A 20088-nucleotide genomic window follows, 5' to 3' on the forward strand; every position below is an offset into this window, starting at 1 on the left:
GCTTTTAATCCTCTCCTTTTCTCTGGTGTGAGGGTTGCATGATTGAAATATTAATTTTGTTAAGTATAGTCAAAGGTTTGAGCTGTATTCTGAACTTAACAGACATTCATACAACTTCCGGCTCCTCAGGGGTGAAATACATTCCAGTGGTTAAATATTCCCCAGTTCACCATTCCAGCAAGACAGAAATATGTTCTTGCTCAGAAGGAGTCTATTTCAGAGCTCTGAATCAGCCACTGGAGACTTAAATTCCTTATCTATGTATGAAGGTTTGATTCCCTCCTACAAGTCTATGTCGAGTGCTTAATGTTAAGTGGTATGAATACTCAACATGCAAATCTTCAGTAGATTGGGTCAACAGAAAAATCACCTTGCAATGCAAAGTACCAACTGATGGCCATCATAAATTTGAAGTTCAGGGGAAAACGTCCAATTAAACTGGAGTGAATCAAAATATAAACAAAGATACACAAAGAAAGATCTGTGGGCATACTTAAAGCCTATTACTGAGGAAAAGAAGGAAGTTTTATGCTTATAATTCCATCTTTACCCTTGAAGTTTCAAGGGCTTTGCAATATTGTCTTGCAACTCTGTATTTCACCCTAAGAAGAATGACTCAAAATGAATGTCAATATATTTGTTAAGTAACTAAGTTTAAATAAATAAGCAACTAAATAACACCAGCAGCCCGCCACAATCTTACCCCATTTGTTGGGCAGTTCTTTATATAGTGACCAGGTTTTCCACAACGAAAGCAAGTGTATGATGGTGGAGGTGGACCCAACGGTTTCTTCATGTAACTAAAAAAGGTTTTTTTTTGGGAAAAAAAAAAAAAAAAAAAGTATGCATGTGTATCTCACTTTAAAGCAAACAATTCTATAACACTTTTCTGCAATCTTCAAAGATTTGATTCTATCGACACTTACTTGATCGGATCATATTCATGGCCAGACTGTGACATCATAGCTTTTATTTTATCTTCTTCGGAAGCATTGGCTTCAGCCAGATTGGCAGTCTGTTTAACAGGTAATTATTTGACACACACATTAGAAACACATTTAATTCCACACAGCCAAAGACAACACCACTCATCCAATCCTGTAAAGAGCAGCACAACTCTAGCTGAGGTTGCATGAAAACAGCTGCTTATATAAAATATATTTGTCCTGAAGATGTTCTGGGGAGTCCTTATGCCATTACATGATGTTTATGTGCCTGTTAATCTACTTGAAAAGAACATTCTTGGGCACTCAAAACCTTAGGCTCTGTTTGTACCTTACATAAAGACTTGTGTAACCAATCCAAATTTCTTCAACATAATGTGGACTGAAGCTACGCGTCAAACAAACAGAAGAAAACCCCAAACCACCACTATCTGGTATTTTAAAATTGATTTTTAGGCTCCAGACTATTTTGGAGAAGATATCCATCATACATTCAATTCAGAAATACGGTTGGCAAGGAACCACTTCTTACATTTTGCAGCGTTAAAAGGACACACGACTTGCTGTTGGGGAAGCTGTTTCTGCTTGCTGAAGTTCTGACAGAGGAGCATTAAAAGGAATCCAGTTTTTAGGAGATGTTCAGCAAGACAAATGTTAAAAAGACAAAGGAGTCTTTTCGGTAGAAATTTGACCACCGTGTGCTGTGGAGAGTCCAAACTGCACATCGTCCCCAACAAACTATCTTCCTCATACTAAGAGCTTTAAGTGCAAGTAGAACCTGTAGGGACTTTTTTTTCCCCAGTTCACTGTATCCTTTTAACTTACAAAATGTAATATAAACCTTACACAGAACTAGATCTTCACATCATTGAAGCGAGCTGATTTTTTAAAGCAGTATTTGTTAAAATGTTTTGTTATACACTAGTCCAGATACAAGCAGGGTCTAAGGGAGTGACTGCAAATTATTTGGACCTTCAAGCACCTATCATTCAGATCAACCACTCATGTTTCTGTTTTTATATGCATTCATTCACAAAAGCAACCAACTAGTTTCAACATTTTATTAAATGGTTGTTTCACATACACAGTTTTTCTCAACATTAACAGATCGACATCTATGAAACCATTTCCATTAACATTTACAGAAAACTTTTACAAAAGCTTGCCTAATTTGTTTGAACCCAAACGGTTTACAAAACACACCCAAAACCCACAAAACATTAGTAGGAATAGACCAAAATTCAAATATGGCATTTAATACATAGTGAAAATAAAACAGAACTGTGAACACATTGCCTCCACGCTAAGCCAGTCTGCACTGAAGAGGGCAGGGTACGTGACAGTTTGGAGCTGCCTCCTTGTGTTCCTGTACTTTTCTGAAATACTCAGACTTTCTTGAGAGCTTAAATGTGTGTACAACACTTGGACAGTTTCTTGCATTTTAGAAAAAAACGTGACATGAGCTTACAGAACCAAGGACATGTTCAGGGACAGCACTAATGGAGACCAATTTCTTTAGGTGGCTACATTCCAAGTGGTTTTTTGGAGGGGCTTTTGTTTTTTGGCCAGATGGATAGAACTTATTTTCTGAGTGGGTAAGGGAAGCATTTACCAGTGGGCAGACTTCTCTCTTGGAAGTTAACTCCAGCGTTTATTGTCACAAGAACAAACTCCAGCTACTCTGCATTAGTCCCTGCCTTCTCTGATCTTTGAATTGTGATGACTAGCAGTTTAATTGGCTAGCACTAAGCCTTTTCAAAGTGCAATCACTAGTGCTTTCCCAGACAAAGGTACACATTATTGAGCGAAGAATGCAAGCAGTTTCATAGCAAAACATGGCATTACAACAGTTTCAGAAGGTCACATCTGCTAATATGCCACACATACACATTGGTATATTCCTATAAACAATTAGGTACATTTACACAATTTACAGTCTGTGTTCAAACAAATTAGATTGTGTTGCCCACTAGATATACTACAGTTTATAAAACTGTGCAACATTCAGGAATGGATCTGTATCTAGGAAGACTAGGAATTCAAAAATAGCCATGCAATTGTCCATGTGACAGAAACACTCGGTTTTTGGCTGTTGCAAAGCCCTCTGGAATGTCCATAACTTACAGCCAATTAAATTCTTCTGTAAAAATTGTGTTAGTTTCCAACGAAAAATTAACGAAACGTATGAAAAAACGGTAAACCGCTTCTGAAGTGCTTCTTCTTTGTGTCTTGAAGATGAGTAATACTGCAACATTATGTTGAGGCTGATAAGGTACTCCCCTTCCATCTTCCCAAACTGGGAACTACTCTTTACAGGATAGTATCAAAATTTACACACAGTTTTAGAATTAAAATAAATACTTAAAAATCTTATTAAAAATTAAAGATTTCTTCAAATTACAACAGTAAGCCAACTATAGATCACAACAGAAGATTTAAAAATACGAAGCAAACGCTTTTTTTTTTTTTAATACTTGACAAGAATATATATATACCTTCGTAAGCTGGGCCAGAGAAATAGATGCAGAAGAGTCATCAATCTGTTCACAAAAAATTAAACACATATTCAAGTTCTACAATCAAAACATGGCAACATTTAACCTCTACTGTAGTCAAAGCCTGCACTATATTGCCCGTCTCTTGAAGATGCATTTTCAACTAAATATATAATTTGCATTTAGTCAAAACAAAGTCCAAACAAATGAGAGCTTAAGGTGTCTATACGGTTAATGAGAAGAAACAAAAGCAACCAAACCCAACTGAGATCAACTTATCGCTCATGAGTACCTCAGAGAGATACCTCTGTCAAACATTTACAAGGGCATAAAAGCCAAACAGGTAAGGAAAGTGTCAATTTCCAGTTAGAAGGGATTTTTTAAAATAATACTGACTTTTATTTGAGGAGGAAACATCGTGGGGAAACTTATTTTCACTGTAATTTGTAAGTTAATCACTCAACGTTTCACCATTTATAAACGCACATGGTTAAGCTCTTGTGAACACAAGGGCAGCCTACAAAATTAAAGCACAGGCCTATCAGCTCCGAGCCATGAACTATTTCTAAATGAGAAGGGGGGCCAATCTCACCACACCCCACAAAACCCAAATATCAATCCAAAGCATCAATCACAAAAGCAATCTATCAGCTTTCTGCCTAAACAAACCCTAACAAACAAAATCCCGATGGAATTATTGAAATAAAGGGGCTTACCGTGACAGAATAACCTATGAAAACTGATTTCTACTGCTTTATTAGAGCACTACATGAATTAGTTTGGAAAGCGTAAGAATTCAATATTTTCTCTACTATCTGATAAAAATAGTTTCCAAATAACAGCCTTGTACTAAATGCACAAAAGCAAGAAAACACAAAGCATGCAATAAGGAAATAATGAAAAGAACATAACAGTATTTTTCTCTTTTGCAACCACTTTTCTCTCTTCCAGCTACTTACAGGATCAGCCTGAGGGAATCAGGTCTTAAGGCCACTAGTTAATAATGGATCACAATGCTCACTGAGATCCAAAGCATAGCTTTCCCACTACTGGAAAGCATCCTTTCCCAGTTTTTGACTCATGCCACAAGCAGCAGTAGGCTCACAGTAGTAAAGCGTTGCCAGAAAGACACTCAAAATTTGACTTATGTTTTAAGTTCAAAGCAGTAGAAAAAAATTCAGCACGTAAACTGAACAGATCTCCTTGAGAGATCAATGAGCTGATCAGAAAAGAGATAAACAGCCCTTCCTGGAAAAATAAGCTTTATTACCTAACAGAGAGGAAGAATTCAAGGGAACAGCTTTAGCAGAGTGGGGAAAAATAGCTATCTGCAGACAAATCTTCACTCCAGTGAAACACTGGTTTTAGTTAATCACTCGTTTGCTTTTCAGAAGATTTTGCAATTAGTCAGGTTAAAAAGGATGTCTGAGTATTGAGAAGCACGACACTCCATGAGCCACTCCTTTAAGCATGAGAGAGCTGTGTTCTCTCATGGGAGGCACAACTCAGCCACCATCATTTGGTGATTTTTCGAGAGCAAATTAGAAATTAAGGACACTACCTAATGGAGCCTAGAAATTTGATGACACATTGAACGGTCTAGTACTGATGAGTAACACAAAATATTAATCAATTCTTGTATTTTATTAGGAAGATGCATTATATGGCCTGCGGGCAACTAACTTCCTAAGGAGGTGACAATGCTCCTTCCTATCAAAAGCAGCAGGCAGGTAACGCAGTCAGTTTGCCCAATTGCCATCTTCCAAAGATCCTGCATTCTTGTCTATTTTTTTCCCCATTACACTTCAGCTGAACTAATTGCTGCCAGGCCACCCAGTCAATCAAGCAGAAACACCTCCAGGAATCCTGTGCACAGCCCTATGGTAGTACTGCAGGAGAACCGGGGGAAAAAAACCCAGAGTCGCCAGTCAGATGTATAAACTCTCAATTCCTACAGAAGACTAAAGAGAAGGTAACATGAAGTAAAGAGAAAAGGGGACAGAAAACAGGGAAAAGGCTAATCTTGCTGCTGGAATGCTAGATGTAAGTTACAGTGGTTTTCTAAGACCTGAGAACTTAGCCGAACTGCAAATTCATTGCAGCTGTATTTCATGGCACTAAAATACAAACAGAACTGCGCATTTCTGCAGCCTCTACGGCCAAATACCAAATAGAGATTCCTGCAGTCCCTGAAATACTAATGCTAAAGCAAGATAACCTACTGCCTTCATTTGGTTGTAATAACAATTGAACAACACACGTTTGGAAGTGAAGAATGACAGCTATCATGAAAGAGAAACAATGAAAAATAAGCTGTAAGCTTTTGTGCATCCTGGGTTGGTTTTTTTGACTCATTTCAGTTTTGCTGCCTTTGCCTTACTGCTGAACAGCAACCAGTGAGCTTCCCAGGAATTTATTCCTACTACAGTAAGATCCAGGCTCTACTTTTAAATATATGTGATTCTGTACTTACTGCAAATAAGAAAAAAATCATTAGACAAAATCTGAGCTGCTTTTAGAAGTGAATCTCACTGTCCTTCCAACTCTAGAAGCCCCTGCCAATGCAGTACTTTTAAAGTCATCTTTAATTTTTATATATGCATATACATATATATATGCAAGGAGGTTTCCACCCTCCCTATGCCTACCCACAGCCCAAATTGGGCACAGTCAGAGCAAACAAGAGGGAAATGTTTTTGCTTTGTCTTCCATTGACTTCAATTAGCTCTAACTGACACTAACCCCCCCAACACACTCCAGATACCTTTTTTTTTTTCTTTTGAGGTTTCTACATTAGCTTATGGTAAGATGCTACTTAAGAATGCAATACACACATGCCAGGGAACACACAAGGCTAAAAGAATGTTAACTTTATTTATGAACATGTGGTTTGTGTTTATACACATGCTAGTAAACAAAAAGAAAAATAACTGTTTCCAAGAAATAAAAACCCATCTGAATTAGATCAAATACTATAAACGTGGTTTATGTAAACGCATTACATTAACTACGAGGGTCACTGGCCCAGTTAAGCTAACTTAAATTCACAATGAGAGGTATTTATGTCACAAAAGGAATTCAAACCAATCAGGGATTGAATTATGGACGTCAGATTCAGACTTAAGTCTTTTTAGACCTACATACAAAAAGGTTTTGATCTGAAGTTGATTGCAAACCATTCCAAGAGAACCAGAGGCTGTATTCTTCACAGAACACAGACATGGAGTTTATGAATTTCTAGGTAACGTTATCCTAACAACTCAGAAAGTGATCAGATCCAATGATCCAGGGTTAGTGTAATGCCTCACACCATTCTAGTGAAGAAAAAGCAGTTATACTTAAGGATGAAAAACAAAAACCACCAAGCAGTAATTCTTATACTGTAAGGACTATATTGAAATTCAGAGTAATACATAATATTTGACCCAAGTGGCAAATCAATATCTAGGTCATCACCAGTTAAATATTTGCTTGTGTACTTATCTATATCTTAGCAACAGAGTGACAGTGTGTTTTCAGGCCTGAAGAAAAGCACTGCCCCTTTTCCAAATGTAAATTCCAAATGGTGGTATACTAAAGAGAGGCTTAACTGTTGGGAAATTAAGCAGCATCCAGCTGGGAGGCCGCCCAAATTCAAAAACACACTGCAAAGGAAAGTTCAGAAAGATGAACACGGACTGCAGCCACACAGGCACCAGGCTGTAACCTCGTGCTGAAATTTGTACACCACGTCTCAGGCATTTCCACTCACAGTTAAACTATTAAACTAAACTGTTTCATCAGATAAAGTGAAAAGTCCAAATGCAGAGCTTTAGAATACCACTTTGTAGCAATGATATTCAATGATACTCAAATTCAAGTTGATTTTTCAAGACATTCACGTACTCAGAGGGGCCCAAACAATATCACTTCAATTACAGTTTTAGGAGCAAACACTCAAGTGTTCAAGGACTTGAAAAGGAATTATTTAGCTGTGCAGAAATGTCCTCAGAAAATGCACGGGATATGTTGGTTTTGGTATTTGTTTGAACCCCCAGGTCAAAAGTAAGAAACAATACCCAGTTTAACAATAATGGTTTCTCAGTGGTTTTTGATAACATTTTCAAAAACCATTAGGCAAAAAAAGGTATTTAAAAACAAAAACTAAGTGATACAATGTGAAAATGGCAAAAAATACACTCCAAACATTTTTATTGCAAGAAACAAAAAGCACACAACAGCCTATACAAACATACATATCACTAGCTATAGACAGACAGATGTAGAACATGGCACCATGTTCAGTTGTGCAAACCTCAAACCTACACGATCTGAAACGATCATACAGTATCTGTACAACAAGAAGTCATACAGGAAATATTCTAGCACGTTCAATATGAAATACAATGCATTACTAAGCACAAATACCAATATTCACATTAGAATTGTGCAAATGATATCGTTACTCAGTTTTTTTACTACTCTGAATCAAATACATTGTATTTACAGCATATACTATGTTTTGATTGAAAAGATATTAAGTTAATATTTGGAAAATTAATGTAAGACTACATTGTTTATAATTAAGTGCAGTGTGTAGAAAAAAGTGTGAGATTGTGTTTTTACATACTGCTTTTGATGTTCCACTCACTGGTTCAGTTCGACTTCTAGAAGAAGAAATAAAGGTGATCAGAATTTAAGGAACAGCACTTGTACAAAGACATCATGAAACCTGAGCATTGAAAAGTCACGTTCTGAAAGCCCAGTGAAAGTAGAAATTTATACATAACTCTTCTCCCTCCGTGCATTCAGTACAATGATAAAACCCACATTCCTACTTTGTTAAATATCATTTTAAGATTTACAGATATAAATCAGATTTATTTTCAGGTACGTAACAGTGCAAGCAGAAGTCCTCAGGCATTTTGTCTCTGCTATGTAAGCAGCAAAAATATGAAGCCTGTACTATAGCTTTGTGTTCTGAAATAACATTCTAAACATGAAGCCAACTTCAGCCAACCCATATACCTCTAGTGTTACAATTAGTTGGCTGATACAATACCTTCATTTCTAAGAGAGAGCACTTACAGTCTACATACTCTCAAGTGCAAATTTACTCTAGTGAAAAAAACAATAATGTAGAAGTCAGTCATCTGACAAAGGAATAACAAAAATTTCTGCTTCACAGTCTTTAGAACTGTGGTTGTTTGTGGAAGTCCAAGCACTGCGTTCAGATATCTGCTATATTTGCCACGAAATTGCCAAAATATTAGAACTTGTTAGCTACTCTATATGGACTAAGAATAGTAGTAGAAATGTCACCTGAAAGGAGTTTCTACCATTTTGTGCGATTTAGGAGTCCTGTGACAAAAAAAAAGGTCTTAATTGCCAGAATTTGCTTTAAAATAAACTTGAAAACTCTACGATATTTTAGGAAATATTTGTTATGTTTAAAACTCGCTGAGATTTCGCATACTGTTTGGTCCATACCTGCACACTGCTTCTGAATCTGACATAATTCACAAACAGTTCAAACACAGGAACTGCCCCACAAGCAGCAGCAACTTGAAGGCTGCTGTGGAACTGATGTACTCAGGGAAAGGCTCCTGCTCCCTGCCACTGCTAGAAAACCACGGGGCTCATATTGCGTACCCCAAAGATGAGGAGGTATATGGAAATATTCAGATTACCATTCAACAGTTTCTTTATGTGTTTACCTTGAAGAACAGACTATGGGAAAAGCAAAACGTTTACAAAGGCCTCTCCATCATTAGAGCACGTGCTCATAACTCCCAAGACTTAGCCAGTCTGCCACTGGTTTCTGCAGCGTTTCCAGGTGAAGGGACAGAAAGCTAATCTACCTGGTTAATTTTCAACATTAAAACAGCAGCACAATTCTCCCTCTATCCCCACACAGAGATATTTCTCAGATCTTTGATACTAGCTGCACCTGTCCTCTAGTTTTAGAGCAGCATGATGATACCAGGAGGGGGTGCCATCCAACCAGAGATGGAAGATGCACCAACAAGACAGCATTAGGCATACGTACTTAAGCCCTGAAACAAGGCGATGTTCATAAGCACAGGGCTGTATGGCCCAGAATTACCAGGCAGCATCTGAAAGAGCTAACCCAACTATGGCAGTAATATACTAAGGTTCACGTGCAGAGCCACATAAATTCAACCTTTTTGCTTGCAAATACTTCATGGGTACCAAGATGCTGCTATAGAGTTTGTTAGAGACAAAACGTAACTCATCAGTAAACTTTATTTGCTGAGAATCAATGTTAAAAGGGTGAGGCAAAACCACAAGTTATAACAGCTACTAATTGTGGTGGACAGGGATATCTTTGGGAGGGCAGGAAAACTGTGACGTTCAAGCAATGCTAAAGGCTGATGCAGAACTGGACTCTGTGAATGAATAAATGACAGCAACAACCCCGTAATCTAATTATAATTAACACATGTGATTCTCTGTTCTCCAAGAATACTAGGATGAAAACCTGGAGCACAGATACCAGCTTAATTAAGGTAAAAACAGAAAGCTGAGTAGTAACATTTGGCAGCATGCTAACACACCTGCTGAGTTTAAAGCCAGGAAAGCCTCAGCTATTTCTTCCTGGTACCCCCACAAAAAGCAGTAAACTTAAGGGTATTGTGCTTTTTCACTTGCATGACTCAGTTATTGTCTTAAGGAAACTTAACAGGAATCAGTTATGCATGAGACTTCTTGCTTGCAAGGCTCGCCAACTGGTAACCCTTGCTCCATCCTCTACCACTAGCATCAGAAATACCAGGTTTGGGCCATAAGAATCTTGCATTTTTGTCTTTGTGAAATGGCACGTAAGGTCTCACACTGAGAAGCAGACTATTGAGATGGAAACAAAATATAAATATGCATGGTAGTGTAAATTTCTATCTACCACACAGTAAAATGGAGTCATATATATAATAATAAGTAATTTCCTTGTGTAGAGGAAACAGGATCTAAAATCTTGGGTCTCAGGAAGTCAGCCCCAGGAACAAAGCCAACAGAAACACCTCAAAAGTCACTGCTGCTGGCAGGCTTAAAAATGTAACTCTGTTCTAGGAGAGGTACATAAAAATCCACCCCATTATAAAGACAAAAATAATGGCAGCTTCAAAAATAAATACACAACATGAATGCCCTTAGGTAACTAATATCAATCCAAAAAGTGAAGAAACATCTCACAAAGAATACAATGCTTTATGTATACTTACATAACATATGTTTTGCTTGTAGCTTTTACTCCACCAATAGGGATTCTTCTAACAATTACAGATGAATTCTTGGGAATCAGAGCATTATCATCTGTGTATTCTAAAAAAAAGCAAATGCAGAAAAAAGATCAGAAGAGCACATATTAATATGTATTCTGATAACATTTCAAAGCACCCTATTACAGATACAGAAGCAGAAACATACACGTACCATCTGCACTTTTACTGTCTTAAAGATTTTTTCTGAAGCAGACCATTACTTTAAGCTTGATAATCAAATGTAAGCAACAACTTTTTTTTTTTTAAGCTACTCTGAATGCCAACAGCAAAATGGTCTCAAAGGTCACTGAAAGAGTCTGCAAGCACGCCACGTTCATTCCTTCCACACTGGGTTGCTTTTACTTCTGTTAGGCTACAACACCAACAGGCTTTGGGAGAAAAAACAAGCCCTGCAGTCCCACAAGCATAAAGCAAATTTTTAAGCCCAGTTATTCTGCCCTGTAATAAGACAGGATCTCAACTAAAGCACGACAACTTTGAGCTACTGCTTCTGTAGTTGATAAACCGATTCATTTTGGCTGCTAGTGTCTGACACAGAACACAGAACACAGAACAGAATCTATCATCTCTGTCTAGGATCTTAACAGATCAACAGCCACCAAGCTTTTCAGCTGCTCAGTGTTTTAAATTTAAGCTGAAACTAAACTGACGCTGCTAGAAACTGTAGAAACTTTTCTTTTTCAGCCCACTCTCACATACAGGCCAGGAGTGACTCAAACTATAGTGGTATCTCTGTTCTTAAGCTCATTATCTAGCTTCAATTAACTACAGAGGGGTGAACTCTATACAGTCACTTTTCGCAGAGCGAAGTAACTCAAAAAGACTTACAAAGGCAGATTTTAAAAAGCTTATACAACACAGCATATCTATCTGAAGCTATCCATGCCTTGCCTCCCTTAGCACCATCTTGGTCGTTTGAGGAAGAAACTGCCTGACCTTTTACATAAGACTCAAACAATCCTATCTGAGACACTGAGTAACACTGAAACACCGAAGTCTTTCCACCAGAATAGCTTTTTGTTTGGAACATCTACAAGCCAGCCACAACTATTCTAAAGCATTGTCAGCAGCCATTCCCTACAACCCACCCACAGTTTTAAATACTAAAAGCCATTGACCTTTGCAGAACAAATCAGAAAACCAAAGGCTCTGTGCATCTGGCCACGTGTGCACTCACAGAGGTTTTGTCCAGTGATCATACACAAAGTCAGACTATTTCATGACTTAGGCTCCATTTTTCAGCTCCATGTTACTCCTAGAAAAGGGGGCATCATTTAAACTGAAACACAACTACCACAGGGTATCATTTCAACTCTGAAAGATTTATTCCTGTTTCCAGATGATAAATTACTTCTTCAAAAAAATGAACAATCACCTAGCTGAAATTAATTCCTGATCTTCCCCAAGGGACTTGAACAGCACACTTCCTCTGAATTTCACAGTCATTTAGAACCGTGTGAGAAAGGACTACTCCTAATGACATCTATGAAAACAGCAGCTTTTTCTGGAGTTACACATCCTGAAACCAACCCTTAGAGCTCTAGGAAGATCTAACCATTACAAAGACGAAAGGCCTGCAGTAGGACTTCCCAATAGAGGAGTTTGCATTAGAAGCCACCAGATGAAGATTTCAGAGCTCTAGGATAACCAACAGTGGCTCTCAACAAAGCAGGAGCTTGCTGTGCGTGTTGCAAACACAAACACTGGCAGTTCTACAGAAGACCGCATATTTTTGCACCTCTCCTGGACTGTGAACAAGGGGCAGCTGATCGATCCTGCCGCATTTGTCCAGACCTCAGCTGAAAGGAAAGAAGGGACTCCTTTCCACGTGCATTACACATACATGGAAATTATCCAGGAAAACCTGGGCTAAAGTAAATACAGACAGAAGAACCACAGACAATAAATACCATGAGGAGGTACCTCCGAAGTTTTTTAAATCTCTCATCCTCAGGCTCACAAACAGCAAACTAACACTAAAGAAGTTGAATTTTCACACTAGATTAGGACAGCCAAGCCATTCCAAGAACACATGCTTTCCCTTTGAGACCTTATGCTTTTCCTCTTCAAAAACACACTGCATTTTTTTTAAATGCACAATTTTTCTGCAACAGTGGAAATAGGCTTCATTTCTGTTCCCATTATAAATCCATTGAGTCTAAACTGTTCTCTCCTGCAGCCAATGCCTTTATTCATAAATTATGCAAGCGTGCAGAGACGGATCCGAATGCACACAGAAGGTGTATGATGCATAAGGGTGAAAAAATCGTCTTTCAGTCATTTGTGACAATTTATTGACCCTTAGAAGAGAAGCACCAACACATGGAAGCCCTTAGAATAAGCTACCCTTGTGTGTATGCATGCTTGCTTGCTTTCAGTCTGCATGTAGAAAGAGTTCCAGCCATCCAGGAGCAGACTGATACAAAAGCAAATATACTTAGATGTCAACAGTGCTTTCATAGTTAACCTGATCAACAGAGCCCCAATACATCCTTGTGAAGCAGACTTCACTCGCATAGGACACTTCTGACATCTGTATTTGGGATTTATTTCACCCCATTTGCTTTGTCACCATGACAGTGTGACAGAGAATTGGTGGAAGAGCAATTACCTACAGCTGGGTGCATGAGCTGAGTTACATCTGCCAAAGGACTTGGAAGCAAATAGCTGCAGTATGTTTATTTGTTTTTTTGTTTTTCCTATTTGAGTGCATTTTGGTGATGAAATTTTATTCAAAGTGAAGTAAAACAACGCAAAGTACAAATGTACCTCTTTTAAAAAAGGAAATGGATGAAAGCTGAAGCTACTCCTCAAGTCCCTGGAAACCGCACTTGTTCAATTTGAATTTAACAGAAGCCAGCTCAGCCTAACAGCGCTCAGACTGAACTGGCATCTCCCAGGATCTGCAGAGCAGTGCCACCGCACAGCCTCCCTCACCACGTGACTGAACATCTGCAAACCAGCACTGACATCACGCTCAACAAGGCCACTTCTCACACTTGACAAGCAGAGCTCTAACGGAAATTCTCCACAAAGCAGCAGGTAAGCAAATCGTTGACTCCTCCAAACTCATTTTACTGTTGGTGCCAGCCAGTGAGTGGCTACCAGGCCTTAGTCAATCTGACCTGTGATTAAAAAAGGAATTCAATTAGTTCAAAAAACTTCCAAAATCAAAGGTAAACATGGACTGTGCATTAAGCAGAAGTGAGATAAGTGTAAAACTTGCTATCTATTCTACAAGACGACAGTATACTTTAAAGGGTCAAGGGAAAGAGATGTTTCAAGGATTGAACGGAGGTAGACACGTCAAAAAATAACTGATTTCAGATTAAAAAGCCACATTCATGCATGCAACCTTCTGCAAAAAAAGTATAAAGCACAGAAAATCTGATAGTTTTAGTAATTTGAGTCACATGTATATCATAAACGAGTTGCTCTAAGTTCTTACTGCATTTTATGGTCTGTTTTAATCCACTAGTTTCAGTCTGACAGCACTGCATCTTTCTGAGCACAGCTCAGAGAGGAAGCACTCTTAAATAACATGAGACTATGTGAAATGACCTCTGCTAGGCCTAGATAGCTCACTAATCTGACACTGTGCTATTGGTGGAAGGAGCTGAAAAGAGAGGAAAACCACCACTAACATTCAAAACTGTCTCATCTAAAAGAAAAAGAAAATTGGGCTTTTTCTCCCTAGCGCTTCAAAACACATTCCCTCATCATCAATTCTTTTTAACCCTACTTTAATCAATACTTACTTTTTTATTTTGCAAAAAGCAAATAAGTTATGTAGCTGGCACTGAAAAGCTGCCTCGAAACACTCTGACTAATGGAGTGGGCTGCTATTTCTGGTTTCCAGCATCCACCACAATAGGTATCGATGACCTCACCTAACATACTATTTATTTAATGAGCCAGTTCACTTGTCAAATAGCTCACAGACCTTTCATTTGCAGCATTATTGTGAAGTGCCGTGCTTCATAAGAGCACTTACGTGATCCTGAATGGGTGACTCAAAGTCTAACATATAATCATCAATCTGGGCACACAGGCTGCCCAAAGCTTCAGCGTTCAGCTGGCACCACTCGCCATCTCAACGTGCCACTGAGGAGAAAGTGAAAGCAATGCTGGAGACAGCGTGAAGATGGATCAGACTGAGCTTGCCCACAGCACCTGCCAAAGGGACATTAATCCAACTGACAGCCACGAAGAGGACGGATCTCAGACGTGCTGGTGACAGAGCAGCTGACTCAGACAAGCACTGCATCTGAACTCTGCTGTAAACACACCAGACCTTGACTAGGTTCATAACTTACCCTCATCTTACCCAGGGCAACAGGGAACTCCCCATCCTTTCTGAGGGCTCTGTATACAAGCACTGCACGGCAACCCAAGAAATGTACTGAGGTACAACTAAAGCAATTCCTAATACTAGCACTGCAGCATAAAATCATACAGCTAAGGACAAGGTTTAAAAGTTGCTTAAGTATCTTATCTTTAGTGCTATGTTGGCAAATTGCTGAAGACATTCCACACACAAACATGAGCTGTGAGACCTGTGATCTCAGAGTGAGCATGAGTTTGAAGACATCACACTGGGCACAAGGAAAGCTGTTAAGGACAAGCTACAGCACTGCACTCGTGCAAGATGCCAGTTCTGAGATTCTCCTCCTGAAAACTGTTCATCCCACCACGACCAGCTCACTCACTTATAACTCATTTTAATGCATTTTGGCAGATGAGCAGTACAGCACATTCTCTAAGTGTTTTGGGGTCAGAAGGTTCTATGCTAGGAAAGAGTACTCAAGAAATTTGAGTTCTGAAGTTTCCAGTTCTTTCATAACACGGTGAGAACATCTGCTACGAAAGACTGCAATCAAATTCTGATCAGGTGGATATTTAAGTGTGTCATTCTTGAGTACAGGCTTTTTTAATGGGCCCTAACCATCCTTTTTGCTTTCTCTGCATATTAAGGTCTACCTTCACATTTTTTCCCCACTACTTTTAGCTTATACTAGAACTGCTTTTATTTCTAGATTTCCATTATGAAAATTAACAGCTACTGAATTTTGAAACATGAGTTTCCAAAATAAATAAATAAATAAATAAATCAGACCCAGCAGGCCACCTTCAGTCAAGTTTCACTTTATTCTTCCCAGCATCACTTTAACATCTGTCAGAAGCCCCACATGTACATGAAATCACAAGAAATGATTACTTTGTGTCCATATACAAGAACTCCAGGCATCCAATTCAGGTAAAATACCTTAGTCTCATTTTTACTTCTGTTGACAGTGCATTCAAATACCGAATCCAATTAATACAAAATTAAATTCAAGGGTATGTACATAAACTAAAATAATTGGCATCTGGCCTGGTTCTGAACCCCACATTTATTATTATTTTAAATGGAAATGACCCCTACAAAAACTTCCACAGACATCCATACTTCTAATACATCAAGTCTGCAAGTTATACTTATTCTCATAATGGCCTAAAAGCAACGCAGGGGGGCCAGAAGACAATCTTGCTGTCCTTAAACAAGAGCCATGCTCTTTGAAGGGATGCTCTGCCTTCGGGCAACACCACACTTAACAACCTATTGAGGCAGATACTTTTTCTCCACTGGATTCTGATTCGCATGAGAACAGAGTACAAACACCCTATGTAGAACTAGCATTAAGAATATGAGTAACACTTTATGGGATGCACGCTTATATGTGCATAAATCAGTAATTTTTTTCCTTCAGCATTTTGCTTTCTGCTCCTCTCCTCACCTGCTACAAGGAGATTCTGTTAAAAACAACAGGAAAGCCTCTAAACAAGCAAACAAACCGAATCCAAAACCAAATCAGAGTTTTTTCTTTTGGCGATAACTGGGCTGCACCACGTTTTGTTACCATCTAACACTGAGGTGCCAAGGCTGTGCTCTACACAGACCCAGCTGTTACAACACAGCATCAGACAGCTGTCCACTCAGGCCGCCAGTTCTGTGAAGCCAGCAGTGCATCAGCAACTGCACACAAAACTCAGAGATTTTCCTGGAGCAAAGTCCTTAACATGAGGAAAAATTTTCCAAAAGCATCTCCCCATTTTACCCTGCACTAATACAAAAGTTCAGGATCTTTGTAAGATGTGTATCTACCTACACACGTGATACAATGGCATCTCTCAGCAGCTCCCTGGTGTTATGCTTGTAAGTCTATCAACATCCTGAAAATAGTTTCTGTATCTGTAGACAATCAGAGAGCTTTAAACCCAGTCACTTAAAATGCTACGGCTGAAGTTACAGTTACTGGTGTACAAATCACATTGCTTGAATTTTAATATGTGAAACAAAAAACAAACACTAACAGAAGAAAAACTTGAGTGTCCCAGAACCACAAGGCAAACAGGTAAGTTTACTACTTAAGAAATAAAAACACTTCAGAATTCTTTTTACTGATAAGAATTGACATCCCAAAGTCTTTTATGACATGCAAACACATCAGGATGGCATGTCACCACCACAAACTGTAGTATCACACCAAGCAATATAGAACCATTATCATCACTGATAATTGAGCACCACATTGGAATTAGAAGAATTTATGTCATTTTCAAGAATATTTCTTCTCATATTCCCCACGAGCCCTCTGCCATTAGACTGCACCACCTGCCTGGCATAGTAACTACATAATAATGCAAAAAAGGGATATGAATGAAACATAGCACAATGTTCATTGCACTTGAAGGGCAATGTCTTCGGTGGAAAAAAAAATAAAAGCAATAGGCAAGAAGTTACACTAACAGGAAATTCCAAAGTGTAATTTACATACAGAGAACACGCAAAATGGCTTTAAGGGTCTGCAAAGATGGTAGGTCAGATAACTCGTGACCGAGGACGCTGCTAAAGTGGTTTCTGCAACAGCCACAGAGACAGCTTTCCAATACGGTGAAGAAAATGAAGTCATCGAACCGACTTTATTTCTTCAGACAAGTTCGACATCTGCTCTATACCTCTCTCTTACAGCTTTCTCCATCGGATTTCAAATAAATCCGGCAAGTTCGCCGTGCCAAGTTAACCTCCCTTCTTTGCTAATTTTAACCAGAACTCCAGGCTCCCGCAGCTCTTAACGGCAGCCCGGCCCGCCGCCCCGCCAGCGCAGCGTCGACAAAAGCGCGGCTCCCCACGGCCCCGCCGCGCCCGGCCCCCGCCCGGCCCCACGCACCTTCTTTGGTCTGGGCGTTGGTGATCTGCAGGTCGCAGTCGGCCGCCTTCAGCTTCTCTCGGGCCATGATCTGGCGCTTGAGGTCGCACAGGGAGATGTGGAGGCCGTCGAAGGTGACGGTGTCATAGTTCAGCTTGGAGGAGAACTTGTAATGGACGCACGACATGGCGGGGCCGGGTTGGGCCGCACCGAGCGCCGGGCGGCGGCGGCGCTGAGCTGCGGCGGGCGGCGCTCAGAGGCCGCGGCGCTGCGCCATGGCCGGGCCGCGCGGCCTGAGCACGCTGCGCTCGGGAGGCCTCAGGGCTCCATGGAGGCCCCGCTCCCCGCGTCGGCTCGGGCTCTCGGCGAACCGAGCTGGGCCTCGGCGGCGCGGCCGGCCCCCCCGGCTCTTCCTCACGGCGCGGTCGGGCGGCGCGGAGCGTCCCCGCAGCTCGGCTCCGCTCGGCCTCCGCTTCCCGTCCCCCCGCGACGTTCCCAGGCCCGGCCTCCGGCTATGGCGGATCCGGCGCCCCCGCCTCGGCGTTTCTCCGAGGGGTTTCCCGGCCGCCGACCGCACGGGGCACCGCACTGCGGCTGCGCAACGGCACGTCGCGCCCACCGCTCACGTGACGCGGCGCATTATGACAAAGGAGCGCCCGGCCCGCGTCACGTGACGTGAGGGTGGCCCCGCCCCTTTTGCCGGCGGGCGGGGCGCCCCCTTGCGGAACGTCGCCGCCGATCCGTTACCGCCGTGCCGCGTCACGGACCGCGTGGCCGCCGCCGCTCCTCCGTCGTGCTGTGCGCTGCTGTGCCGGTGGTGACAGCGCTTAAGGAAACGCTGGCAGCTTTGCGCGGACAGCGTCCGCGTCTCGAAATGTCCCGTGGAAACAAAAATGGCTGAGCGACACTGTAACCGAGCGGCACGCCGGGGTCAGATGCGTCCGGCGGAGTAACGGAGGGAACGAATGAAAACACGTTTCCAACGGACTCTTTTTAAAGGGAGGGATTGGCAGAGGTTTGCTGGGCTGCACTAGGAACCGTGATTAATTAGAACGAGGAACAGCACTTGAGCAGGAACAATGTTATTAGGAAGTCTAATTGTTGATAGTTCTGTATGCCAAACAATACATGCATGTCAAACCCATTTATCAGTAAGTAGTTTTAAACCTTCTAAGTACAACCTTTCACTTTAAAAACTTGTTTTCTAATCCTCTGGCCACAGGTCCTTAGAGACAAAACCTTCAGAGTGTCAGGCATCGGTGCTATCTCAAACCAATCTAAAACAAAGTTCATTTTTCAAGTAAAAATAGTGAAAGCCAGCAGGCTTTGAAAACAAACAAACAAACAAACAAAAACATTTCTCATTGCAAATGTTGGGCTAGGAAACTTCTGATAGCTGAATCCTGCAGATTGCCTTCATGCTCTCCAGGGGAGAAGACCTGTGTGTAAAAGGGGACAGCAAACTACATAGGCTATATGTAAAACCATCTCCGCTTTTAGTTTTATTTTTTAAAAATTCTATTAAAGACTGCCAGCATATCCAGATCACTGTTTTTAAATTACCTTCCACGTAAGTACCAGACCTTTGTGCTGTGGATCACCTGCCAGATAATTTGATTGTGACCCAGTGTAAGCACAACAACCATACTCATTTTAAATCACCCATGGTACTGTTTTTATGCTGCCCTTTGGCTTTTTGCTGGCTGCGGGAAGGCAGGTGATACCTGATCTGGATGAGGTATGCTGGGACAAATTCATCTCTTCCATAAACTCGAAAGCAAATTTGAATCAGCTGAGCGTGTACCAGGTCAGTGCATTGCATCATGTTTCCCTGGCCCCTTGATCTGATATTTGGTGTCCCAAAAGGAATGCAGCATCTCCAGCCAGGAGATTCGTATCACAAACAGATGAGGGCACTGCACCTCCCACCTGCTCCCCAGTGCTGCCCTTCCTGGGCTGCTGCCCCTGCAGAGTCCAGCAGACTGCATGGCCGCTCCCTCAGCACATCAGACAGAACACGTTGAGCTGGTGATGATCTGCAGCTCAGAGTGCTCTGTTAGCGCTGCCCATTTGGAGTGAAGCAGGATGAGGGCTGCTCCCATGGGGAACTGAGCTGCGAGGTTGGAGGAGAACGCTGAGGACAGTCATAGCCGCACTGCTGCACACAGGAGATCTGCAG

The 20088-nt window shown here is 40.9% G+C and overlaps 1 protein-coding gene across 1 annotated transcript in view; it reads right to left on the minus strand.

Annotated features, from left to right (window-relative positions):
* The window catches only part of RBBP6 (RB binding protein 6, ubiquitin ligase), a gene marked incomplete at its 5' end in the record, with an annotated part of 30958 nt that extends 12862 nt beyond the window's left edge, over positions 1-18096 (minus strand). The window contains 6 exons of the mRNA XM_079543101.1: positions 704-800; positions 927-1015; positions 3440-3484; positions 8049-8085; positions 10660-10759; positions 17931-18096. Of these exons, the coding sequence (XP_079399227.1) occupies positions 704-800; positions 927-1015; positions 3440-3484; positions 8049-8085; positions 10660-10759; positions 17931-18096 (534 nt within the window). The remainder of the gene's footprint in view (positions 1-703; positions 801-926; positions 1016-3439; positions 3485-8048; positions 8086-10659; positions 10760-17930) is intronic.
* Between the last annotated feature and the right edge of the window lie 1992 nt (positions 18097-20088).

The sequence above is a fragment of the Tetrao urogallus genome (genome assembly GCF_951394365.1).
Source record: "Tetrao urogallus genome assembly, chromosome: 15".
In the NCBI taxonomy this organism is placed as follows: domain Eukaryota; kingdom Metazoa; phylum Chordata; class Aves; order Galliformes; family Phasianidae; genus Tetrao; species Tetrao urogallus.